Genomic DNA, 27,656 nt, shown 5'->3' on the forward strand with positions numbered 1-27,656 from the left:
AAACTGACACAATCTATGGGACAATTGTCCTGGGCTATTCAAATATGTCAAAGTTAGGAAAGATTTTTTTTTTTTTTAAATGAGAGGTAGTAGACTAAAGGAGTTTATATAAAGAGGTGTGAAATCAAATGTAACAAGTGACTCTTGGGTAGATCCTGAATTGAAAAAAAAAGTGTGTGTTTATGACATTTTGGGACAGCAAAGGAAATTTCAATGTGGATGGTATACTGAATAATATGATGAAATGTTATAAAGTTTCTTGTTTGTGATAATGGTGAGGTATTTAGGGGCAAAGCAGTGTTGTTTTCATCTTTCCAATGGTTCAGGAGAAACAAAACCTGTATAGTGAGAGAGGACACAAATGTTGTGAAACATTAGCATTTAGTGAAGGGTATACTGTTCATGGGACTATGCTTTCAACTCTTCAGCCAGTTTGTAAATTTTGAAACTAAAAAGCTGGGTTAAAAAAAGCCCAGCCCAACCTGTGTGGCTCAGTGGTTGAGCATTGGCCTATCATCCAGGAGATCAAGGTTTGATTCCCTGTCAGGGCACAGGCCTGGGTTGTGGGCTTAATCCCCATTAGGGGGCATGCAGGAGGCAGCCGATCAATGACTCATCATTGATGTTTCTATCTCTCTCTCTCCCTCTCCCTTTCTCTTTCTTAAATCAATAAAGATATATTTTTAAAAAATACAAATAAAAAAAAGCACAAAATTGGTGTAACTACTATGGAAAACAGTATGGAGGTTCCTCAAAAAATTTAAAAATAGAAACACTGTATCACCCAGCAATCCCACTTTTGGGTATTTATCCGAATAAATCCAAAAAAATAATTCAAAAGACTATATGCACCCCTATGTTCTTTGGAGCATTATTTACAACAGCCAAGATACGGAGGCAACCTAAGTGCCCACCAATAGATGGATGGATAAAAAAGAACTGGTACATATATATAATGGAATGTTACTGGGCGATAAAAATGAAGGAAATCTTACCATTCTGGACAACATGGATGAACCTAGATGGTACTATGCTAAGTGAAACAAGTCAGACAGAGAAAGACAAATACCATATGATTTCACTTACATGTGGAATCTAAAAAACAAAAGAAAGGAACAAACAAATCATGGATACAAAGAACACACTGATGGTTGCCAGATGGGAGGGGGATGGGGGATGGTGAAACAGGTGAGGAGATTAAGAAGTACACATTGGTAGTTACAAAATAGTCAGGGGGATGTAAACAACAGCCTAGGGAATGTAGTCAATAACACTGTAAGAACTGCAAGGCGCCAGGTGGGTACTAGACTTATGGGGGATCACTTCATAAGTTATATAAATGTCTAACCACTATGCTGTACACCTGAAACTGATATAATAAATGCCAACTGTAATTGAAAAAACAAACAAAAAAGAAGTGCAAGTTTACTGCTTTCCAACTGGGGACGTTCAGTGGACAGAAAGAATCAGCACCCTGAGGAGGCTCCTTTTCCGTGGCTCCCGTACATTCCCTAACTTTCTATTTCACCGCCAGCCGAGCTCAGAGGCCTCAGGAGGCGCCCCCAGATCCCATTCCTGCGAGCGGGGAGCCGGCTACAGGGGGAGCCCGCTCCGCGGTGCCCCGCACCTTCGCCCCAAGCCGCCCCCGGCTCCGGTGGGCGTGGCTGGGCGGGGCCGAGTCGAGAGAGGCCAATGGGAGCCAAGCTGCGGGCGGGGCCGGGGCGGGGCTGCGCGCGGGCTTCCGGGCCGCCCCGTGCGCTCCGCAGCCTCTCCTGCAGCTTCCGGGCAGTCGCGGTCTCCCGCCACCCGGTAAGGCCCAGGGGAGGGGAGGGGAGGGGAGGGCGCCGGGCCGCCGCCGAGTTAGTTTCCGGCGGCTCCGAGCGCGCTCCGGGGCGCCCCTCCTCCAGCCCGTCCCCCTTCCCTGCGGCGCGGGGAACCGGCTGGCGCTACCCCTCCGGGCGGCCGGGGCTCGGGCTGGGACTGTGGTTGGGGCTGCGGTCCCGGAGAGACCCGGCGCTGCCTCCGACCCGCGGTTCGCGGGCAGGGCCGGGCTCGGCGGGGCGCGAGGTTCCGGAGTCCGGCCCCGCTGCTCTGGCTGCCGCGGCTCGCGGTCGGGCGGTTCCTCAGGAGCGCCGGCGGCCACCCTCCGCACTTCGTGGTGTTGGGTGACTTCTGTTCCAGCGCCCCTGAGATGCAGGTGTGAGGCCCGCCCGGCGTGTCCGGCCCCCGCCGTGCGTCTCCTGCCTGTGCATCCCTCCCGCTCGCGCTTCGTTCAGCGTGTGCAGCCCGGGCGCCGGCGAGCTTCTGCTGAGGCAAAGGGCACGCTGTACTTTGAATTGCCCCGGGAACACGCCAGGTTGGTTCATGTTCGCAAGGACGGGTTGCATTAATTTGCTCGGGAAGTTAATGCAGCTCTGGATTTTAGCGGCTTTCTAGGTGTAAGTAATTTCACGTAAAGCAGTTGTAATGATCAGCATTATTGTTCCTGCGCAAGAATAGCAAAGCAGTGTCGGGACTGCCAGCAGATTCTAGATTCATCCAACTCAGGTAGTGAGAAAGATGGAAAGGCATGAGTTTTGGTCTTGGCTTTGTGGCTGCCAGGTTTTGTGATCATGGGATCAGTTAATTCATGCGAGAGGAGATACAGTTTCTAAGATTCTCACATTTGCAATCTGTGATGAGCTTATTTTTGGTCCTGTACCCTTAAAAAGAATGTCAAGTAGGAAAAGTTCATGGAAGGCAGTACTGCAGGGCACAAAGATTTATGAGTGCACTGAACTTTAGAGACTGTGGTTACAGTTTAGGACTGCAGACTGAAAAGGGAACACAAAATCAAAAGAACTTATCTAGAACTAACTATGTTAGAGAAACTTGGAAAGCTTTCAGAAGTTCCGGTAGCAATGACTGTATTTAATTACCTCTCTTTGCAGCTGTACAAATATGGTAAGGAGAAAATAAATGCTAAGTAAGAAAAAATACAGTTGAGAGGATATGTAACTTAGCATATTTCCTAAGTGTAGGAAGAATCCTTCAGAATTCATAATTTGTATGGACATTTGCACTCAGGAAACCCTTTTTAAAAAAAAACAGTTTTGTATTTCTCCTGCAAGAAAATCTTACATTTATTCTGAATGTTCAGAATTCCCTACCCTTCCACTGGCCAATATTTTTTAACAACCTTTGGAAAATAGTGATTTTCTTTGTAGTACATAGAGGAAAGAGCTTGCCTTGTGTTCTTTCCAAGACCTTAGTTTGATGCTTTGTAGTTGTGTGACTAGGGAAAGTCACTCCTCTCTCAGGTTGTATTTCAATTGTGAAATGTGGATAATGATACCTGTTTCATGGAGTTGTGATAATTAAATAAAATTCTTTAAGTGGAAAACGTGCAGCAATGCCTCACATATCAGATATTCAATAATGACATCAATTGTTAGTATTGTGTTTAGAAGGCAGCAAAGAGAGGTGGTCTCTGGGTGTTAGGCTAGAGTGTATGCCTGAAGAGAAGTGCAAAGTGGAAAGTGATCGACAGCCACTGCTATCTATCCCTGACACTGGAATTTTGACCAAGTTGTAATCCCTTCCCTGAATCTCAGGCAGAGATGCTTCCCAAACACAGGTGATTGCTAAGAACACATCAGTCTCTCTGTGTTAGCCTGTCAGTCTTTGCACTTCATTAGAGTTGGACTTTTTCCCAGAAATTGTGCTAGGAAGTTAAGGAATGTGTGTGACAGTGAACCCCTCCAAAGAGAGCTCAAAGACAATGGTTTAGTTTACCGAACAGAGATTTCAGCCTAAGATAACTGAAGCCCTGTCACAGCTGGCTGTGGTCAGTATAGTTTACTGGACATTGCAGTCTTTGCTAGAACCTTTTCTTGTTAGGATGTTTGACTATCTACCAATGCTTTTTGGTTATCTAAACCAAATTCTTCCTCCACTTAACGAACATTAACTTGGGAAGGCACAGTAGTCTTAACTGCTCAGGAATCTAGTCTTAGCATTCGGAAAGGAAAGGAAAAGAATTCAAAAGTTTATTTTCCCTCCCTTCCTAGCTAATTTTAAAAAATTATAATTGAACAGAAAGTATTTTCTTAGAGTTTAACTTGGGATGCAGTAGTGGACGCTCATTTGTGGAAGACACATTTATTGTGGTACATCTGAATAGGTACTAATGGGTGGGTGAACCATCCCACGTGATTAAAAACCATGGGGGTGGGGTGGGGCAATTCCACAGCAGTTTTGAGCTCTAGTTGAGTATTTACAGATGAGTATAAAGCAGAACCTGTGGGTTGTAATCTAACTAAAAACTTAATATCAAAACCAACAGAAGAAAAAGTAGCCAAATTGCATTAAAACTAAACTAGCAAAAAAAAAGTAGTGGCAGAAAACCAGGAAGTTAATCAGTGAGATGGCATGAGGTCATATGACAATGTAGTCTTTAAAAATTGTTTGCTTTTTTTAAATGTTTCTTTATCTTTATTGTTGAGAATATTGTTGAGATGTCCCCTTTTTATCCCCACTGATCCCCTCCACCCCACATCCATCCCACCCCCAGGCTTTCCCCATACCAATGTCTGTGTCCATGGGTTATGCTTATAAACATGTAAGTTCTTTAATTAATCTCCCCCTACCCACACCCCCCCTCCTGGTCTTGCCTCTGAGATTCCTCAGTTTGTTCCATGCTTCTTTGTCTCTGGATCCACTTTGTTCATCAGTTTATTTTGTTTATTATATTTCACATATAAGTGAGATCATGTGGTACTTGTCTTTCTCTGACTTGCCTATTTCACTTAGCATAATACTTTCTAGTTCCCTCTGTGCTGTGCCAAAGGCTAAAACACCCTTCCTCTTTATAGCATAGTATTCCATGGTGTAAATGTGCCAAAGCTTTTTTAAAAATTGTCTTGTTTTTAAGTTAGAAGTTAGTATAATCCCATTTCCCATAAATATTTGCTGACATTTTAAAGGATATCTTTGTGTATATATGTGTGTGTATGTCCATATAAATGAATACATAGACACACATAATGTATTCACTGTAGAAAAAATCATTATTTAATAAGATGAATAAAAAGAATGAACAATATTGTCATCTTCGACAATTTAAGTGATAAGTATTCCAAGGTGTGAATTGGCCATAGTATATTTAACCCACTGATTTTCAGTAGCAAAAATGATGCTTGGGGTGTCCCTGAAATCCTCATTCTGTAGATGGGGCCCTGGTGTCTGTATTTTTAAGAAGCTCCGCCTCCAGGTTAGGAACAACCAATAAGCAGTCCTCTGTGTTCCACACAGATGCTTGATGAATATGTAGAATCACAGCCAAGAAAATAATCATGTGGAGGTCAGGGAAAGGGAGTAATGGGGAGCAACTGCTTAATAGTTTTCTTGTGTAGTGATGGAAATATTTTGGAACTAGATAAAGGTAGTGGTTGCATAACGTTGTAAATGTAGTAAGTGTCACTGAAGTGTTCGCTAAAGTGGTTTATTTTATAGTATGTGACTTTCACCTCAGTAAAACTACCCTGAAAAAAAGAACCATATGTGCACTACCTTTGTTGTTATGTTGGAAAATAAATTATCCCTGTTTAGATTGACTACATTCTGAATATTGTATTTTCTCTTAATGCTTTTCCCTTAAATTAAGCACATTTGTATTGTTTATAAGATGCATCTTATCAGTAGTACCTTTTGAAGCTTAGTAATATTTCCTCCTTAATTAAAATGCCATCACTCCTTTATGATATTGGAGAGCCTCAGGTGGCAACAGAAAGAGCCCTGTACTTGGAAGCAAAACACGTGGAGTTGGAAGCTCAGCTCTGTCCCTGTCAGCTGAGACAGCTTCCTGGTCTGTTTTTTAGTCCTCCTATCCCAAACTTATTGGGGGGATCTACTGAAATCATTTATATTGAACACTTCCATATGTCATTGTTACGTAGTTACCATTTTTTAATTGATTTCTTAGAGAAAGAGAGAGACATTGATTGGTTGTTTCCACTTACTTATGCAGTCATTGGTTGATACTTGTATGTAGCCCTGACCTGGGCTCAAACCCGCAACCTTGGCATATCGGGGCGATGCTTTAACCAACTGAGCTACCTGGCCAGGGCCTGTAGTTTCATTTTGTTTTTTAACTTGGATTCAGCAAAGTTCAACAATGGGTTGAGGAAGGTACTACTGTATAGTAAATGAATTATTAGACAGTCTATAACCTACAGTGTTAATCATTATATTATGAATTTATTAAGGCTAAGTACATATAATATCAAGTATTTTAAAGGATAATAGGGAGATGAATTTTCAAGGACGGCTTGTTCTCGGTAGTGAAATGCATCAAGTATATGATGATTTTCTAGTTCCATGCTTAGGGAGCTTTCTGCCTCACTTACAACCATTCTGAATTTGATTGATGTTCATAAGTGAGGAATAGCTATTGGTAGGTCTATTTAGGGTCCCCTTTGGGTTCCTTGTGTTTTCTCTTAGTTCAAGTAAGCCCTTTGACTTTGTTGAGAACTGACGATCTTGTCAGTAGTAACTTATGGTAGGCCTCTCCTGGGAAATGTAGACTTGGGAAATTCCTAAAACATTCAAAGTAGAAACATTGGGCATTTTGCTTGCCAATAATAACTCTAATAAATTAGAAGTTTTGCCCTGGCTGGTGTTGCACAGTGGTTAGAGAGCATCAGCCCTCGCTCGCACCAAAGGGTCATGGGGTATGATTCCCGCTCAAGGGCATGTACCTGGGTTGCAGGTTCATTTTCTGGCCTAGTCAGGCGAGTGCAGGAGGCAACCAGTCGATGTGTCTCTCTCACATTGATGTTTCTCTTTTTCTCTTGCCATCCCTCCCTCCCACTCTCTAAAAAAAAATCAGTGGAAAAATATCCTCTGGTGAGGATTAACAAACAAAAAATAATGCCTCTTATATCACATAATTATAAATAAATTCTACCACATATTAATAAATTAGAAGTTTCTTTTAAACCAACACTAATTATTCTTGATGATATGTATATACACAAAAGTGTGTTAACTTGCATGTATTTCCTGTTAATGAACATGACGCCATATTTACCAACTGGCATGTAAAACTGCAGAACATATAATGAATGTGGGGGGCCTGGCTGTGGCAGGCATGTGAATATATGTCTCAGTGCACTAGGACCTATAAGGGGAAGGAGAATGGAAGTCAGCGTTTGGTGAGTGTCTTTTGTGCTAGTTTAAGAATATATGTTTAATCCCCACAGTAGGTCTGAAAGATAGGTATTTAGCTTAGTGATTAAAAGTATGGGCTCTACCCCTAATTGATTTTGTTGGCTGCTGTGATGATGACGATGCTGTTGTTAATGAAGAAAAAACAGAGGTTAACAGGAATTTCCCTTGGAAGGAAGTTGTGTGGCTCTGACCCCAGAATCTGCCTCTTTCCTTCACACCAAACTGCCTCCCAGCTGTTACATAGTATGGGTATGAGAAGAGAGCTAACATTTATAGAGTGTAAACTAGAAGTACATTTTGGTAATTTTAAGTAATTGTTATTTTACCTTGCGACACTGGACTGCAGCATTTTTTAATTTTTTGCTCCAGTGCACCTGAGGGACTTTAGTGCCTCTCAGGAGGGACTCACTAAGACAGTGACAAATAGCAAATACTGAAGAACAGAAAGTAGACTACCCAGAATATAGCCTCCATTGTACCACATTGAATACATATACACATATCAAGGTATCAGTATATTGGATTACTTAAGGCCTGAATGAGAATTAGGCAACTGATAAAGTGAGAATGGTAGTTGCTGATTTGGGGTTTAGTAGATAGGGGTGCTTTGCTTTATTAAGGCAACGTTCCTATTCCACACTCGTTGGGAATTGTTGCAGGGGAGTTTCAGTGATAGCATCTGATAGCATTCTCCAAAGGAAACACAACTTTATTTATTTATTTATTTTTTATTTTTTAAAATATATCTTTATTGATTTCAGAGAGAGGAAAGGAGGGGGAGAGAGAGAGATAGAAACATCAATTATGAGAGAGTCATTGATCGGCTGCAGCCCGCAACCCGGGCATGTGCCCTGACCGGGAATCGAACCCCGATCGCCTGGGATCCTAGGTCGACGCTCAACTGCTGAGCCATGCCGGGCCGGGCGGAAACACAAGTTTAAAGAAGAAACTGCGCCTCCACCCCTGGATACTGGTCCTCATTGGTGTGAGAAGTTCCAACTTTGAAACATCTTTTTTTTTATTTTCAGGAAAAACCCTGTTGGAGGCTGTTTCTGTGAATTAAAGGAGAAGGAACAAGAGTGAGAATGTCAGCCCTCAACTGGAAGCCCTTTGTGTACGGAGGGTTGGCCTCCATCACAGCCGAATGTGGTAAGGAGCCGGGTGCTGGAGTCAGGTCAATTTACCTGCTGTATGTGGCGATGATTAAAATCTAAGGTCACGATTGGTGTTTGATGTGAATGTAGTTCAAGCATAGAATGTGAGATTATGAAACAATCTCAGAATTCAAAATTTCCTACTTTTAGTATGCTTTTTCAGACAAAATAGTCATTTTTACTACTTATTGGCAGTTTACAGTTCAAAGTTTAGTGGAGAGGAAGTTGAAGTTGTTGACCAAACAGAAATTTTATGAATCACTTTTTAATTACATCAGTACCTAGTTTCCTTGTCTGTTTCCCTACTTTACCCCCACCTTTAACACATTTGACAGTAAAGAAGTTTGAAGAGCCCCAAGGTATTCCCCGAGCCAGAATCGATTGACTGTCATTATGCCGTCACTTTATGCACATGACCCATATCCTATTCATGACTTCTTCAGATTAGTTGAGGTCCACATCAAGTCCTGTTTATTCTTTGTTTATTCCCTGGACTCATTTATTCAACAAATATTGATTGAGCAGCTGCCAAGTGCCAGGTGCTGGGCTGGCCATTTCATTTGCTTCCAGTGCTCAGTCACTGCTGTCCTGGGACGAAGGCTGCCCCTGAGGAGCCAGTGAGGACCAGTGTCCATGGGTGGAGGCGCAGTAACCACCCACGCACGTTGCTTGTGCGAGTGGGCTCTCCCATTGACACAGTAAATCACATTTACTGAGTATGAGTTTCACATATATGGGTGGACTGCTAGGCATTATATTAAACTCTTTACTTTAATAGATTTACTTTTAGACTGTAGAACACACAGTGAGAACTCCTTTGAAAATGAACTTATCTCTCTTTATTCATAATGAACCCAATTTTAGCCTTCACATAAGTAAAAAGTAACATTTTATTTTCTTAATTTTTATTTTTTTATTTTAATCCTCACCCGAGGATGGATGAATACACACACACACACACATTTTATTGATTTTAGAGAGAAAGGGAGAGAGGGAGAAAGAGAGAAACATCAATGTGCGAGAGAAACATCGATCAGTTGCCTCCCCACCAGGATTGAACCAGCAACCCAGGTATGTGCCTTGACTGGGAATCAAATCTGCAACCTTTTTGGTGCACAGGATGATGCTCAACCAACTGAGTCACGTAGCTGGGCAAAACTAACTTATATTTTATTTTTTAAAGTTATCTTTATTGTTGAAAGTATTACAGATGTGCCCCCCCATTGACCCCCTCCTTTTCACCTGCCCCAACCCAGGCCTTCCTCATACTATTGTCTGTGTCCATGGGTTATGCATATAGGTTCTTTGATTAATCTCTCCCCACCCACTCCCCCACCCCTGCCTTCCCTCTGAGATTCATCAGTCTGTTCCATGCTTCTATGTAAAAATAACTTGTATTTTAAAATGGATTTCTTGGTTGTCTAAATCATTCCATGTATCTACTTTTTATAGCAATGCAGTTTCCTCAAATCTTATGTAGAATAAGATGAAACATAAGTAAAAATGTAAAGAAAGGAAAATATATTTATGCCTTTTTAAAACAAATTTTTTGGTTCCTATTTTTTAATAGAAAAAAGATTGCAAAGTATCTGTCTCTGTTTCTTCGTTTATGTTCTACTTTAAATGTCTCTTCAGTAATATGTCACTATGCATCTTTTATTTAGTGGACTTTCTTTTTATTAAATGAAAATATTTCTTTAAAATTTTAAGGTACATTTCCAATTGATTTAACCAAGACCCGGCTCCAGATTCAAGGCCAGACGAATGATGCAAACTTTAAAGAAATTAGGTATCGAGGAATGTTGCATGCATTAGTGAGGATAGGCAGAGAAGAAGGCCTGAAAGCGCTGTATTCGGGGTAAGTGGCCTTTGTATGCTCTATTTTACTGCTGACCTTTCAAATGAAAGTCTTTCAGACTAAGAGTTCGTAGAGAAAAAGTAAAAGTTTGAGTTGTATTTTTAAAAAGCAAGTAACATGGTAGGTTTTTCTTTTTTAATATCAACTTTATTGTATTTATAAGTATTTGACATACTGAATATTGTGGTTAAACTATTTTATTATATTTAAATACAGATTATAATATAAAGTTACATTTGTTTTAAAAAACACCCTATAATTTAGTTTTTTACTCTGAAAATAGCCCTCCCCTGTGGCTATTATGAATTACCAAGTTCTTTGCCATAATGAAAATGGTATAGCATTCCCCATGGGTAAGAATTGCAGTAAACTACTTTTCTTTAATCCAATTTTTAATAAACAGTGTGTAGTAGGCACTAGATAGGAAAGTAAGACAAGGTCCTGCCTATGTCAGTCAGAGTCCCTGCAAGAAACAGAATTCATTTGGGTGTTTTAAATGGAGAGAGTTTAATTAGGGACTACCTAAGAGTTAAGGGGACAAATGAAGGATATTGAGAACCTAAAAACCAGCAAAGTGAGAAATTGTTACCAACCCAAGGAAGGGAATACTTGAGCAGAGCCTACTGTGGCTGGAGCCTTGAAGGAACAAACAGTAGCTGTCAAGGGATGCTTTGGTAGTGCCCAAGTTGAGGAAGAAGCACCTCTGCTTCTTTCTCCTCCCTCCCCCCCTCCCTCCCATCTTCTGCTGGCTGAATCCCCGTGAAAGTCAGCTGACAGAGGAGACTGGGCGATGTAGTCCATAGACACCAGCCTCTCAGGGCACAGAGCAGAACAGAGAAGGGTGAGAATGGATCTGGGGGAACAAATAGGGATCAGTAGCAGCATGTTGTCCCGAAGGAACTATTGTTTACTGGGGGCTGCAGATGACACACATGGGATTACAGTGGAGTCTGGTAAGTACTAGAGTCTGATAGAGGTATCAGTCCTAGACTGTGGGGATAAGGGAGGAGGTGGGTTTTCAGGAAAGCTGTTTAATTCAGCAGACACTGACTCATCTTGAAGGATCAAGAAGAGTTAGCTAGGTGAAGTTAGAGAAAAACTATACTCCTACAGAACCAGTAGTATGTGCCAAGAGAGCATGGCACATCTAGAAACTGTAAGTAATTCAGCATGGATATCATGTAGGAGTAGGTTAATAGCAAGAGATGGAGTTGGAGTGCTAATAAGGGGTTAGGACATGGACAACCTCAGGCCTTGCTAAGCATCTGGATTTTGCCCCATATACCACAGATCGCAGACTGGTGCACAGTCCTCCCACCCACCAGTCTCTGAAGGATTTTGCTTTTCAGTTGAGCCAATACTTTTAAATATGAGAAACTGTACATAAAAACCTGAGATTCCATCTTCTCAAGAGAAAACATCTGGGACCACGTTCATTCACTTATGATAATTGTAACTTCAGTTAACAATGCTTTCTCTGATTTTCCAAAACTCACATAGTGTGTGTGTATGTGTGCAGTTAGATCCAGCCCACTTTGCTCACTACGGCTTCTATCTAGTACCTGTAAGTACTTGAGTTTGCTACACCTATGGCAGACAGGAGGCACTGAAGGGTTTTGAGTAGAGGGACTGCTATGATTAGGTTCCATTGTAAAAAGATGCCTGCCTGCCATGGGGAGAAAGAATTAGAGACTAGTAACACTGGAAACAGGTCATCACGTAGGAAGCAGAGACGACAGGGATCTGATCTGGGGGGTTGTCTTGGAGATGGAGAAAAAGAAGACAGCTTAGAAAGCTAGTTAGGGCATAGGATTCACATATCGTTTGACCTAATATATGAGGGAGTTTGTGGGGAAGGAGGAGACACAGCTAATGTCTCGATTTCTGGTTTTGGCCATTATCTAGATGGAATGGAAGTTTCATTCCCTGTCTAGGAAACAGAAGAGGAGAGGTGATTGTTTAGACAGGGAAGATAATTAGTTCAGTGTGGATCACTTGATTTGGAAGTAGGTATATTATGTATGAATTGAGACATTAGGAAGGAGTTGGAAATGTATCTTTGGATCAGTGTTGGAAACATGAATTTAGGAATCATCAGTTAAAGTCATGGGAATAAATAAGCTCACCCAGGCAATATGTGGAGCAAGGGGAAATGAAAAGCATAGGACAGATTCTGGGAAACCCCAGAAGACAGGTAGGGTGCTGTGGAGAAAAGAAAAGAAACAGGAGAGGGCGATATTCTGGCAGCTCAGGGAGAGACAGCTGCAAGTAAGACAAAGGGTGGACTGACCTAGCCAGTTTGGCTCAGCGATTAGAGTGTTGGCCTGTGGACTGAAGGGTTCCAGGTTTGATTCCGACCAAGGGCACATACCTCGGTTGCAGGCTTGCCCTGGTCCGGGTGTATGCAGGAGGCAACCTATCAATGTTCCTCGCTGTCTCTCTCCCCCTTCCACTCTCTCTGAAAAAGCAATGGAAAAAATGTCCTCGGGTGAGGATTAAAAAAAAAAAAAAAAGACAAAGGGTGGACGGTAGTAAATACTGCAAGATGTTATATACGACGCTAATTGAAAAGCATCATTTAATTTAGCAACACAGATGTCAGTTGGCCACCTGTTTTGATGGAGAAGGTAGAGGGATGCCAGATTGCATTTCGAGAAGTGGGAAGTGCAGAAAGAGAGCTGGGAGTACAAATGCCACAGGGTGGTTCTAGGGTCAAGGAGGGTAATGGGAGGGAGGGGAAATAACTGAAATGGCCCCCAAGGAGGTAGGAGGTGAGCTCCAGAACATCAGTGCAAGAACGATAGGTGCTTCCAGAGGCCAGATTTCACCAGGCGCATCGTATTGAGAAAGGAAAGCTTTTACATTTTAACATGAATGGGCATATAGAGCCACATGTTCACTTATAGTTTCACTGAGATTAAATATGAGGGGCTGAGCTTTCACTTAGTGAGCTAGTAATATGCTCAAGTGTTTATTTCCTTTTTGGATTATACCTATGTATTTTTTAAAAACTATGTTTTTGTTGGATTTTTAATTTTCAGACACCTTTTTTAGAGTAGTTTGTGGAAGGCAAATGGGTGATTGTATCTCTGCATGTGAACCTTCTAGAATTATTTTTGTCCCTTTGTACATTGGTTTGACAGGATTGCCCCTGCGATGTTACGCCAGGCTTCCTATGGCACCATCAAGATAGGCACTTACCAGAGCTTGAAGCGATTATTTGTGGAACGCCCAGAAGGTCAGTGGGGAATCTTTTTTCCACTTATGGACAGGAGATGGGTTGTTGGTTTTTTTATTCAAGTGGTTTTGTATCAGATTTACTTGTGACTTGACTGCTGCTGAGGAGAACTGTAGGTATGAAGTCTAAATGAATTGTGCTTATAGCAAGTCAGTTATCAGCTAAATCTAGGGGAGTAACAGTTAAAAAGAGCAAATGTTTTGATTAGTTATCCTCACCTCTAAAATGCCTAGACTATGAGGCTATGTTATAGTTTTAGCCAACTTAAAATTTTCTAAAATCATAGGAATTATCACCTATATTTCAGAAAAACAGTGAATACATTTCTTAGTATTAAGAACTGAGTTCTAATACTCTATTGCTGGTTGACTCTGACTTTGCTTTTATCCGTAGAACGTTATCTGTTTTTACAGAGGGGCAAGCACCAGCTAGCTATTCTGTGAGAGGGGTGAACAGGAGCTAAGATGCCTTGAAAGTCCTTTGTTATACTTCAAATTAAATATATTAAATGTTTTTTAAAACTTTGTCTCCATGTAATCTCATAGGAATATGTCTTTTTTATTCCCCTACCAGACATACCTCATCTTAATTACTACAGCGGTCTGCATTTACACACAAAACTGAATTGGTAGATTGGTACTCACTTTGTGTGATAATTCATTACTCCTTTTCAGATTGCAAGCAATTTTGCTAAGTAAAATCCCTTTAGCCAACAAAATTCCTAATCCTTTTGAAATTACTTGATTCATAAGGCATAAATTTCTTTATTTTCTTAAGAGGAACAAGTGGTATGTAAATGAATTACACCTGTATTTGTTATTCACATAAAAAGCTCTGTACGTATGAAAAGTTACATAATGTCTTTGTTTACAGATGAAACCCTTCCAATAAATGTGGTCTGTGGAATTCTCTCTGGAGTCATATCCTCAGCCATTGCCAATCCAACTGATGTTTTGAAAGTAAGCAGTACCCCTAGTATCTTCTAGGCACAATCCACATTTTCTTACCGAGAACAATGTTCAGATAATGAAAATCTGCAAGTATACCATACGCTGCTGTGTATGTGTGAATCTGTTTATAATTTAAGTGTTGTCAAGACTAACTTATAAATATCCACTAGGTGGATTTCCCACTGATACAGATGAGCTCAAAAGTAGAGCTCATTTTAGAGAAGAGTTTTTTGGTGATTAAGCAGAAAAAAATTTGGGTTTGGATGCATTTGAATTTTTCATTGAAAACCTCCCTTGTTTTATTGGCTCATTAAAAAAAATAGATGGGCTTCACGTTTTATAGAAGTATGCTTATTAATGACCATTTCTGAATGCATTATTTCAGGAAATACTGATGAAAATATTTACTTAACCACAATTAGACATAGCATATTAGACAACCCTGTTGACAATACCAGGGATTACAGCATTCTTAAATCCTGTTTGGAATAAGGCAAGGGAATAAACTAATTAAATAAAATGAAAATTAGTCATGAGTTACTTTAAAAAATTTTTTTATCTTTATTGTTGAAAGTATTACAGGTATCCCATTTTTTCCCCCCATCGACCCTCTCCACCTCGTTCCCACCCCCTCTCCAGGCCTTCACCCCATTATTGTCTGTGCCAATGGGTTTTGCATATATGCATATAACCTCTTTGGTTAATCTCTTCCCACCCTCAGCCCCCTTCCCTCTTCCCTCTGAGATATGACCGTCTGTTGCACGCTTCAGTATCTTTGGGTCTAGTTTGTCAGATTCTTTTTTTCATTAGCTTCTTCTTAAAGAAGACCCTTCAACATTTCATGTAGTACTGGTTTGGGGGTGATGAACTCCTTTAGCTTTTTCTTATATGTGAAGCTCTTTATTTGACCTTCAGTTCTAAATGATAGCTTTGCTGAGAGAGCAATCTTGGTAGTTTCTTGCTTTTCATCACTTTGAATATTTCTTGCCACTCCCTACAAAGTTTCTGTTGAGAAATCAGCTGACAGTCATATGGATGCTCCCTTGTAGGTAACTAACTGCTTTTCTCCTGTGGCTTTTAAGATTCTCTCTTTGTCTTTAACCTGTGGCATTTTAATTATGATGTGTCTTGCTGTGGGCCTCTTTGGGTTGATTGTTAGGGACTCTCTATGCTTCCTGGACATGTAAGTCTATTTCTTTCACCAGGTAGGGGAAGTTTTCTGTCATTTTTTCAAATAGGTTTTCAATTTTTTGCTCTCTTTCCTCTCCTTCTGGTACTTCCATAATATGAATGTTGGGCTGCTTGAAGTTGTCCCAGAGACTCCTTACAATATCTTCATATTTCTGGATTCCTTTTTCTTTTCGTTGTTCTGATTGGGTGTTTTTGTTTCCTCATATTCCAAATTGCTGATTTGATTCTCCATGTCCTCTGCTCTACTGCTGATTCCCTGAAAATTATTCTTCATTTTAGTTCATGTAGCCTTCATTTCTGATTGGTACTTTATTATTTCATTGATGATCTCACTAGTTTCCTTAATAGTGTTACTGAGATCCTTGAGCATCCTTATAACCATTATTTTGAACTCTGTATCTAGTAGCTTGCTTGGCTCTATTTCATTTAGTTCCTTTTCTAGAGATTTCTTCTCTTCTTTCCTTTGTGACATGTTTCTTTGCCTCCACATTTTGGCTGTTTCCAGGTGTTTGTCTCTATGTATTAGGTAGAGCAGCTACGTCTCCTGGAATTGGTAGAGTGGCTTTGTGTAGTAAGCGTCCTATAGGAGGGTCCAGTGGCTCAGCCTCCCCAGTCACCTGAGCTGGGCCTTCTAGGTGCTCCCCTGTGTGGGCTGTGTGCACTGTCCTGTTGTAGTTGAGCCTTGGTTGCTGTTTGCGTCACTGGGAGGAATTGGTCGAGTCTGACCACCGGGTGCACTGTCTCTGGGGCCTCCTGAGAGGTGCAAAGTCAGCCTCTGCCTATTCCTTGCCCAGGGCCACCCAGCTTGAGCTACACAGCAAACCATAGATGGCTGTTACTTGTGCTGGGCTTGGAGGTGTCCAGGAGAGGCCAAGCTATGAACCAGTGCAGCCTGCCACTAGTGCCAGGCCTGGGGCCACTTATTAAGAGGTATGGGGCATGCTGAAGCCAGCTGCTGCTTGTTTGAGACATTTTAGTAAAGTCCTAAGCATGAGGCTAGAGAGGCCAATTGCATAGAAAAGCCACTGGAAATGGCTTTCATGAACTTGTAAGTAGGGAGGGGTGGGGTCTCCAGGAATTACCAGGGCGGGGCCAAAGGCCTGAGTCAGGTTGATGGCGATTCAGATATGGCACCTGCCTGCCAGCTATGTGGGGAAAGGACTCGCCATAGGAGCAATGGCCTCTGCCCGCTCTTCTCTCTGGGAGAAAGCTGCCCCTCCACCTCTCACCCTGATTTCAGGCAAGTTAGCTCCTCCCTGAATGTCCCAAGTTCCTTTCAAGCTGCTGCCCAGAGTCAGAACTGAGAGGGTGTGAGTCTGAGTGAGTCCATGTGCCGGCCCTTTATGAGGAAAGCCTGGGACTCCTGCAGCCTCTGCGTCTGTCAGTGACAGTCTCCGCTGGTTTTCACAGCCTGAAGTTGTGGGACTTTTCTTCCCAGCCCTGAAGCCCTGAGCTGGGGGCCTGCTGTGGGGCTGGGACCCCTTACTCCTCCGGGAAACCTCCACCACCGAGATGTCCCTCCCAGGTTTAAACCAAAGCACCGGGTGTGGGCCCTTGGCGGCATCTCCATGATTCAGCCCAGATCTGCCCCGAATCTCCGCCCCTCCTACTGGTCTTGATGCTTCTTCAGTTCCCTTGTTGTAGGGCTTCTGTTCAGCTAGATTTCAGGAGGTTCAGAGTGAAGGTTGTTCTCTATTTTAGCTGTAGTTTTGATGTGGTTGTGGGAGGAGGTGGGTACCGCAGGTACCTACGCTGCCATCTTGTCTCTCACCTCATGAGTTACTTTTTGAACCCTCTAAGATACTCCTGTTTCTCCCTCTGTCTCCTTTTTTCCCCATATTATTTAACCAGAATTCACTATGCTTGTTCCTTGTGCCAATTGGAGTACTTTTGGTGTTTAGAATCCAAAAATGAGTAAGACAGAGACCCTGCCCTAGGAGTCTTCAATCTGATTAGAGATTCTGACAGCATCAAAACTTTAGCAGCAGCATGTTGAGTACTTTACAGTTATGCATGGTGAGGGGACAGTGTGGGAAGGCACCCTTACCATAATTTTACCCAATGTTGGGGTAAGATTGCTGGAGAAAAATACCTGTACTTCTGTTAATCTCTTAAACACATATCAAGGCTCCAGGAAGGCAGTTCCTGTATTTTGGTTTGTTTTCACTTGTTAGCATGGCAATAACTGTTCCTTTTAAGAAGTTAGAGGTAATGTATTTGCTCCCTAAACCAAAATAAGGTACATATTTTTTAGTAAGAAATATCTTTTCATTAAAAATGCAGAGTGCTACCTGAAACATTATTTTTATGTTGGAATCTTGGTCATGTGAATACTGTGGCTGTTGTAAAGTTCATTTGTAAGTTCAAGTGTAACCGAGTGTGACAGGCATCATGTGACTGTCCCCTGGCAAACTCGCCGGCATACCTTTTGGTTCAGAGGGTTGAAAATAATAGTGGGTTGGAGTAACTAAAGAAATATGTTTGTTCTTGCTTAGTGTTGCCAAGTACACTGGATACTCTTACCAATAATGCTAAATTTTTAGAATTACCATCATATTCTCTCCTTCCTACTTGGTAACCTATAGGGAAAAAAGCCATTTTAAAAAAAATAGTCTTTTCAAAGACTATTTTAAAGACTATTTCCTTTTCAAAGACCATTTTAAAAAACTAATTTCTTTTTGACACTTAGTGAGCTATTTATTATATGCAAGATGTTCTAGACTCTTTTCGATGCTCTTTGTTGAATCCAAAGTGCCTAAGAACCAGTCCATATATATTTTAGTCTACTGAGGATATTTCAAACTACCCTTATAGTAATATTTATCATTATAGTTTTTTTCTTTTAATGGTTATTAAGTAAGAGATTGGGTGATTTTTCAGAGGTCTGTATTTGGGGAGAAATGTGATAGTTTCTTTCTCATGTTTTTAAAATAATTTCTAGATAAGAATGCAAGCACAGAGCAACGTCATTCAAGGAGGAATGATAGGCAACTTCATTAACATTTATCAGCAAGAGGGAACGAGAGGACTGTGGAAGGTAAGCTTGAAAATGTATCCAAATATTTAGTTCTTTTTTTCCTTTTTGAATTTATTTTTTTTCTATGTCCATCATTTTATTTAATCCAAATGGTATAATGGAGTAAGGGAAGAAGAGTGACATCTGCCCCTGAAGATATTTTATCTGTAAAATGGAAATTTAAGGAATATGTCATGATTTGAAAATATCTTTTGAATAATTCATATATAAGAAATTCTGTGAAAGTTGAACACTTTTTTGTTTGTTTGCTTGCTTTTTTTTTTTAAGTTCTTATGGAGAAGGGATTTCTAGTTCCCAGATACGTTGAATTTTTTGATATATGTGGTTTCATGCCTTTTAAGTGAAGATTGTTAATTAGCTTTTTTTAGTATTATAATGACTTGCCAGTTGCTAGAATAGACCCTAATGGTCACCCAGTACAATCCTGTCTGTACAAGGAAACTGGAGGCTCTGAGAGGTTACTGTCCTGGCCAAGGTCTGGCCAAGGTCGTACAGTTAGTGACAAAATCAGAATTTAACTTTGGAGAGTCTGACTTTTTACACTCTGTTTTTTTCTACTGTGTCTGTATATTTCTACCCACCAGCAGGACAGATGTCTGAATCTCTGTTATTAATGTTTTTACTCAGGGCGTGTCCCTTACTGCTCAGAGGGCCGCTATCGTTGTTGGTGTGGAGCTACCAGTCTACGACCTCACTAAGAAGCATCTGATTCTCTCAGGCCTGATGGGAGACACTGTGTATACTCACTTCCTGTATGTTTATGGATTTTTAAATTAATATTTTAGATACGCATGAGTTTAGGGTAGAAATTTGCTACAGATTTGTAGAAATTTTAAAGCTTATTATAAAAATACTGTATGCTCATATTTGAAAAATTACATTACAGAAATGAACCAGGAAAAAGGAAAAGTCCTTATCCCTTTACATAGGTAGCAGTTGTTAACAACTTAATAAATACCTTTCAGGCATTTTTATGCATATGCAAATATTTCTGCAAAAGTATATTACATGTACTTTATTATGCAAAGATTATGCTTTGCATTCCCTTCCTTGATTTTTTAAATTATTTTTATTTTTCGTCTTTATTGAGGTACAATTAACATGTAAAACTGGAAAATATTTGAAGTGTACAATGTGATGATTTAATATGTATACATTGTGAAAGGATTCTTCCCATCAACTTAATTAGCATATCTATCACCTCACATGTTTACCCTTTTGTGTGTGTGTGAAAACATTTCAGCTCTATTCTCTTAGCAGATTTCAATTATACAGTGCAGTGTTATCAACTGTAGTCACCATGTTACACATTAGACCTTATTCATCTTACAGCTGAAAGTTTGTACCCTTTTACTGTCTCCCTGTTTCCCCCATCCCCTAACCCCTGGCAACCACTTTTCTACTCTTTGTTTCTATGAGTTCGACTAGGTTTTGTTTGTTTGTTTTTAAATTCCCCATATAAGTGATACTATGCAGTAGTTGCCTTTCTTACTTTTTAATCCTCATCCAAGGATATGTTTTTTTATTGATTTATTTGAGAGAGAGAGAGAGAGAGAAACATTGATGTAAGAGAGAAACATCGATTGGTTGCCTCCTGTACTGGCCCCAGCTGGGGATCTAACTCACAACCTAGGTATGTGCCCTGATTGGGATTCGAACCCACAACCTTTTAGTGTGTTGGACAATGCTCCAACTGGTTGAGCCACCTGGCCAGGGCTTGCTTATTTGCTTTTTAAAATTTAATAGTAGCTTTCAAATATCTTTCCATAGCAGTACAAACAAACTTCATTTATTTTCAGTGGCTGCAGATCATTATGGATGTATCATAGTTTAATCCATTGAGGAGTGATTTAGCCCACTGGGGACATTTGGCAGTGGAGACTGGAGACTGTTCCTGTAGTTGTGACTAGGGGAGTACTGTTGGCCAAGGAGCTGCTAAACATCTTTCAATAAGACCGACCTACAGAGCGAAGAATTATCTGATTCAAAATCTTAGTAGTGCTAAAGTTGAGAAATGCTGCTCTGAGTTAATTGATACAAGTGTGGTGTGTGGCAGTCTTATGAGACTGAAAGTTTAGTAGAACCTAAGACCCTGGTGGACATTACAGTGAGGAAATCTTTTACTCTGATCTTGAAGAAAAATGTGGTTATGATATGGCTAAAGTTACTCTGATATCTACCTGTAGGTGAATAGATGCAGTAGGTCAGCAATTTTCAACTGGTGTGCCACAAGAACTTTTAAAACATGCAGTATCTGATTGTTTAGTCAGGGGCACTGACCTCCATTCCCTTAGATTGTCAAATAAAAAAATGACAACAGCCAGTACAACATTAGCTGTCCGGTGTGAATGAATCAAAATTATACCTATTTATATATTTAATATATATAATATAATATAATATAATATAATATAATATAATATAATATAATATAATATAATATAATATAATATAATATAATATAATAAATATAATATAATATAATACAATAATATAATATAATATAATATAATATAATATAATATAATATAATAAATATAATATAATATAATATAATATAATATAATATAATATAATATAATATAATATAATATAATATAATAATTTTTTGTGTGCTGCAGAATTTTATGTGTGCCATTAGATGAGTAAAGTTGAAAATAGCTACAGTAGACCATCCTTGGAGGATGTTCCTTCATGTTCTATGATTCTTTGACATTTCAGAACCTAAAAGGTATGCTTAGCTGAGGGTGGAATTTATAAGCCAGTATAATCAGTGCTGGTGTTTAAGAAGTTTGTGTAGCTCCCTAGATATGGTCCTCATTTTTGATATATGTCTCCTTATTACATGTTACTTTAACACAGTTTGGGAGGAGGCTGTTTCCTGCCTTTGATAGTGGTGGTGGTGACCTTTATGTTTTTCAATGGTATTTTCTTCATAGTTCAAGCTTCGCCTGTGGTCTGGCTGGGGCACTGGCCTCCAACCCTGTGGATGTTGTGAGAACACGTATGATGAATCAGAGAGACCTTCGTGATGGCAGATGCTCTGGGTACACAGGTACCCTGGATTGCTTGTTACAGGTGAGAATGAATGTCCATCTGTGTAGCGTTGGGAATTCCTTTCTTAGCTCATTAGCTTCCATCTGACCCACTTATCATGTTTCTTATCATGATTTAAAAACACAGGGTTTATAGCAAGATAGACCTGTGGGTCTGTTACTTGTAATTGTGTGACTTTGGTCAAGATACAGATTCTATACTTCAGTTTCCTCATAAGTGAAATGGGACAATAATAGCACCTGTATCATAGGATTATTGTAAAAATAATTAAGATAATGCCTTCAAAACAGCATAGTGCCTAGAATAATGTGGTAAGCCCTGTTAGTATAATTCATAATAATAAGGGACAGTATTGTGAAATAAGCAAGTTTATTTTTCTTAATCTTCAACATTCTAGTGATTGCTTCAATCAATGAAACTGTGCCCCAAATTTGTGTGTTTATACTTACATACTGTTTATTTACTTAACCTAAGAAGTAACTAAACTTTGAGGCTATTGCAACTAAGATGAGTGATGCTCTAAAGCCCTGAAGTGATAAACAGTTTTTGCCACATGTGCTAACTTTTGTAAATACAAAATCAAGATGAATGTTTAGAAATGAAAGCTCATTTTCTTTATACCTTTGCTCTGCTGTGAATGGTGAAAAATCATATTTTCTTTGATCATAGTAGAACTGTGTCTCCTTCCAAAATATATATCTTTTGTGTTGAGTCAAAGTGGAATGAGTGTCTGTCATTCAGACATCTCACAAAGGAACACATCAATCTTACCGTAATTCTTAGTTTAAAAAATAGGGCCTATTGCTCACGAGAGGACAGAAGTTTGCCACTGTCTCCCCTACTAGATTGCCAGCAGCCAAAGATTAGGGGCCACTTTTGTGGTCTTAATTTTCCAGTATGATGCTGGCACATTCTAGACTTTAAGTATTGCTCTAATGAAGCAAAGATACTTATTTGTAATTCATCCAACAACATGAAATAGTGGTGCTCTGAGTTATATTTTTACCACCATTGCTTTGTTTCTTTATCCCTGAGTTGTTTGTGGACTCAGATGGAAAAGAGGCAAAAGATTCTGGTTGGAATTAAATCTCATTTCTTATTCATTCAATTGTTGGTTTCCTGCTTTGGGTTTGGGATGGTTTGACATGGAGCCTTAGTCTTGAGTCACTTATGCAGAAACCTTTAAAGACCAAAAAGAGGCAGAGGGCAATGATTTCTTAGTCCTTGCAGACAGGATTTTATTTTTAAGAAAAATAGATTGGTTCAGTCAGGATACTATTATTAATGCATTTGACATAAGTGGAAAGTTGGAAGTTAAGTTTTTTTTCTCCCCTTATAACAGACATGGAAGAAAGAAGGATTTTTTGCTCTATATAAAGGGTTTTGGCCAAATTGGTTGAGACTTGGTCCTTGGAATATCATTGTATCCTTTTCTGTTGCAGGAGATCTGAAAAAAGATATAGCTAAAAGAATATTGTTTGTGTAAACTATCATGTTATTATAATTTAGAAGGTTTTTAGTCTTTTATGTTCCTCTGATTCAAGAAATAACTTCAGTTTCTTTTTCAGGAGGTATAAAGTCTGTGCTAGGCCCTATGAATCTTGATTCAATGATGGTGTTATTGAAAGGTAATGATATCAATAAAAAGTTTTATTTAGACTCTGTTCTAAAAGCTGAGAGTACTTAAAATTTCAAAGAGAGCAGGATTGGTTTTATTTCCCCAGCCACCCGTGGGAAGGATGTGGTTTGGCTGCAGTGTTATTTTAGAGAGTGCCTAAAGATAAACAGTTATTAGCTCTAGAATTATTGGGCCTTTCAGCACTATTTCCTATATCCCAAAGTGGGAGGTAGGAAAGAAGTGGCAGTTTATTAGACATGAAAGGGCAGAATTATAAGGTAGGGAATATTGGTGTCACCATCTTCTTGTTTCTCTTTATCTGTGCCTCCCCTCTATGGAGGCCTGCCCAGCAGAAACCCTGGAGGAGAGCTTCCCAGGGCTTGCTGTGTTTCTCTTTCATACAGAACTTAGAGTTCAGTAAAGTCTTCTCAGCACAATAAAGTCACAAAAGCTAGGCAGTGTGGGTGTAATCTTAGAAAAAACTCCCAGAGCTGTTGCTGGGGGATTTATATATCTCAGCTGTGATCTTTCTGTTCCAAGCTGATTTTGGGAAGGCTAATGGGTAGATCTCTTGGGATGGTTAGGATGGAGCCCCTCGTAGTTAATCATGTTCATGGCATGTGGTCTTCCCAGATGTATTTGCTTGTAGGTTTGCTATTTGTAGATCTGTTTTTATGTGTTAGGGTTCAGATGGTATCTTTGCCAGCCTTAACTGATAACTGTAGTTCTTTGTGACATACGAGCAGTTGAAGAAATTGGATTTATGACAAGTCAGGGCTGCATGAGACATGCCTCTGAAAATGCTAACTTCCAAAACAGCAAAGCTTCCTGTGTTTCCCACTGCTTCTCACTGCTTCTCACTGCTTGACTCGTCATGGATTCTGGGGTGTGAGCAACAGATGAAGACTGGGTTAGTTCAGACTGCTGTGTGTTGGCATCCGGCAGTCTGCGTCAAACATTTAATGGCATCAACCGTAACATTCAGACACTAGTCCTTACCATCAAAGTGCCCTTCAACATCAAAGATAATGTGCAATGCATGTTTTTGTTAAAGAAAACTTGCAAGAAGATCAGGAACTGTGAACTGTTTTCTTCAGGGGAGAGTAGCACCTGATGCATCTCAGCTCATAGCTGAGAGTACCAGACTGCTCTGAAGAAGCTCACTGGAACCGTGGATCGAGCCTCCAAGAGGGTATTATTGTTCCTGAACTTGGAGGCTTCTGCTTCTTGTCAGCTGAAGAAATCTCACATGTGGAGACCTAGACGTTTCAGCCTTAGGTATCACCCAACAGTGCAGGAAATAGAGCCCTGGAGTATTGCACTGCTTTATAATTTCCTATTTTGGCAGGATCTTTCACTTATAATAAGTGACTTTAAGCCTTTGAAGACTTGACCTTTGTGAGGAATTGTTACAAAGTATTAATATCATGTTGTCTGTGAAGGTGGCAGTTGTCTATGTTGATGGGAGGTGTTTCAAGCAGCTTGGGCTCTGTCTTAGGTCATGTTAGTAATTTGTTCTATGACTTTTAGTAAAGTTTATTTCCCAATCTGGAAATGGGGATAATAACATCTACAGAAGTTGAGGGTCAAATGAAGAAAATACTAGTTGCTACTCCTGGACTTGTTTGGTAAGGGTGTTTACATGCTGTCATACAGCTGCAATCTGAGAATGTACAGTCTTTGTGTGTGGCAGAGAGTCATTTTATCACGGACTGCTCATAATTCTGAGTGAATCCTGTTAAAGGCCTTGTGAAAAAAGAACACTGTATAAGTTAAGGTTTTATTATGTTTTCCTTAGCAAAATGTTGCAAGTGAATTGAAAAGTTGATTTTTCCAGATTTCCTACTTTTTACTTTAGTTCGGGTCATGTTTGTTAAAATATTTCCTACTTAGCTTGAATGGAAAATAACTTGCTTGAAATTTTAGAAACTATTTCTTTCATACTGCGCCTGTTTATCTAGTTTCTGATAAGAGGTGTGTCTTCCTTCTCTTCTGAAGACAAGATAAATCATTCTTCTTCTTCTTTCTTATCTTCATCTTACTCTTTTCAAAGTAAAAAGTGACTCTGATAGCCCCAAGAACTTGACACTTCTGCAAGACAGCCCCAGGATAGAGAATATATCTATGTACTTGGGTACCTTGTGTTCTACCCTTTGAGAACATTAAATACATACTAACGGGGGCTCTAGGGTACACACTTCTGCAGACATTTCTGTTCCAGTTTGTCTAGATCCTGGGCTGCTTCCTTCCTTGAAGCGCAGTAGAAGGAACACAGGTGTTTCTTGTGGATTGGTCATATTTCCTTCCAGTCACTTTCACCTTCTTTATTAATGTTGATTTTAAAAATTTTGTGAAGCAGAATTTTTTTCCAAAAATAAGAGGTAAGACCAAGTCATTAAAAAGAGAAGTGAAGAGTCTGGGCGGTGTGGCTCAGTGCATTGAGTGTCGTCTCATGCACCAAGAGGTCACTGGTTTGATTCCCGGTCAGGGCACATTCCCAGGTTGTGGACTCCATCCCTAGTAGGGGCCATTCGGAAGGCAGCTGATTGATGTTTCTCCCTCACTGATGTTTCTATCTCTCTCTCCCTCTCCCTTCCTCTCTATCTAAAAATCAATAAAAACATATTTCTTGGGGAAAAAAGAGAAGGGAAGAATGAAGGGTGGTGGAGTAGCAAGTAGATGTGAATTGCTTCAAGACTGAGATGAAAGTCCAGATCTCCCTGGCACCCTCTAGAGGTGACTCTGGAGAGCTAAACTTACTCAGTTCTCACTCCTGGTACTGAACCATATCTTCATAAAGAGGAAATTTTTCTTACCAAAACATTCCATGATGTGTTTAGGGCTTTCTATAGAAAGGCTTTCAGTTTTGAGTTCCTTGAGAAATAATTACTTATGAACCACTTTTTTAATGTAGAAAACATTTTATTTTTTAAGTGTACATATCATTTCTAAGAGTAAATGTCATGCAATATTCATTATATTGATTTATTAAAATTGTGTATATCATACCAGAATGAAAAAAATTCAAAGCTCACTGTAAAATTATGTTTTGAAGAGAAAAATACAGTATTTCTTCAGTGTAAATTTATTAAACACTTTATAAAACAAGATCTTAACCTGTTTTGTTTTTTTTCTGCTTTCTGAGAGAGTTAGTGTTAATTGTTGAAGCTTCTAACCAAGAAAGAACTTAAGGACCTAGCATACTTGCTCCCCTTGTTTTCAGGGATGTGGCTATAAGTCTCCCTGCCCCCTTGTATAGTACTTAAATATGGCAAAAGGATTTTTAGTTTTTACGACCTAAATGAAAAAAAATAGATTTTTTTTGTTTGCTTGTGGGTATGTGTATCATTGATGCTAAATGTTGCTGATCTGTGATATAAAAAATGCCTCCTATGCTCTATATTTATTCTTGGGCTAGAAATAGTATATATCATATAAAAATTATAAAGTTTTCATAAGCCTTTATATTTCAAGCTCTTTATTTAAACATTGTTGGAATATGTGGCATAAACCTTGTTTCATTATTTAATAAACTGGAGTAATATATAATTACAAAATTGATTTGTGGTTATTTCAGATAAATAGAAACATTTGAACTAAGACACGCTCCAGAGAGTCCGGAAGGCTGGAGTAGAAATAGCATTTGTTAAAGTGGCTACAGACATTCCTCTCTGCCTAGAGAAGTTATTGGGATTATCTTATTGCCTGGATACCTGTGTGACTTCCTGTTATCTGAAATACTCTGTAGGTCAGTAGAGGCCAGTGAATTTGCTTCATGGACTGGGTTGGCAAGGCACTGTGGAGATTGAGAACACCAATGTGATGACATCAGTGCCCTGAACTTTCAAGTCCTTCTAATATTTGATGTTAGCTCGAGGCAGGAGCTAGGGTCCTTGGTTAACTGTAGACCAGGCAGAGATACCTCTGGTTGGCATAAAATAGCCAGCAAATGAAATACAAACATGGTTCATTAATTTTTTTTACTTAAAAGTATTTTCTAGGTGCCTGCTTTCTTAACATTTGAATTAAGCATAGTAGTTTATTGAAAAAATTGAATTGGAAAAAAGAGGGAGACTTTGTTTCAGTTCTCCTACCTAAGAGATTAAATGACATACCCATACATGATTGACTTTGTATGAAGGTTAGTGAGAACAGCTGGCTGATAGTGTGTCTCAAATGCCTGAATAGAACTTGCACTTTGATCATTGCACCTGTTAAACACATTTGGCTTTAAATCCAGGCTATTTGTTATTAAAGTGTTAGCTGGGAAAATCTATAAGGTAAATTTTCAGTAAATTATAAGTAGATCATTTGGAAGCAAAGCATTGGAGTAAAAGACAAGGG

At 39.7% G+C, this 27,656-nt stretch overlaps 1 protein-coding gene across 2 annotated transcripts; it reads left to right on the forward strand.

The window, feature by feature from the left end:
• Positions 1 to 1,708: 1,708 nt before the first annotated feature.
• Positions 1,709 to 26,865, forward strand: SLC25A30 (solute carrier family 25 member 30). Of its 2 annotated transcripts, none has more exons than XM_081127374.1 (10): positions 1,709 to 1,809; positions 8,238 to 8,358; positions 10,074 to 10,221; positions 13,365 to 13,459; positions 14,333 to 14,418; positions 18,542 to 18,637; positions 19,265 to 19,389; positions 21,577 to 21,715; positions 23,037 to 23,117; positions 24,038 to 26,865. In XM_081127374.1, exons 2-10 carry the CDS (start codon positions 8,295 to 8,297, stop codon positions 24,077 to 24,079), a joined length of 876 nt encoding a protein of 291 aa, XP_080983500.1. In that variant the 5' UTR covers positions 1,709 to 1,809; positions 8,238 to 8,294; the 3' UTR covers positions 24,080 to 26,865. The 2 variants fall into 2 exon arrangements, with proteins under 2 accessions (XP_080983500.1, XP_080983501.1); XM_081127375.1 differs by lacking the exon at positions 1,709 to 1,809 and adding an exon at positions 1,819 to 2,356.
• Positions 26,866 to 27,656: the final 791 nt, after the last annotated feature.

Source organism: Miniopterus schreibersii (assembly GCF_964146895.1).
Source record: "Miniopterus schreibersii genome assembly, chromosome: 2".
Classification (NCBI taxonomy): Eukaryota; Metazoa; Chordata; class Mammalia; order Chiroptera; family Miniopteridae; genus Miniopterus; species Miniopterus schreibersii.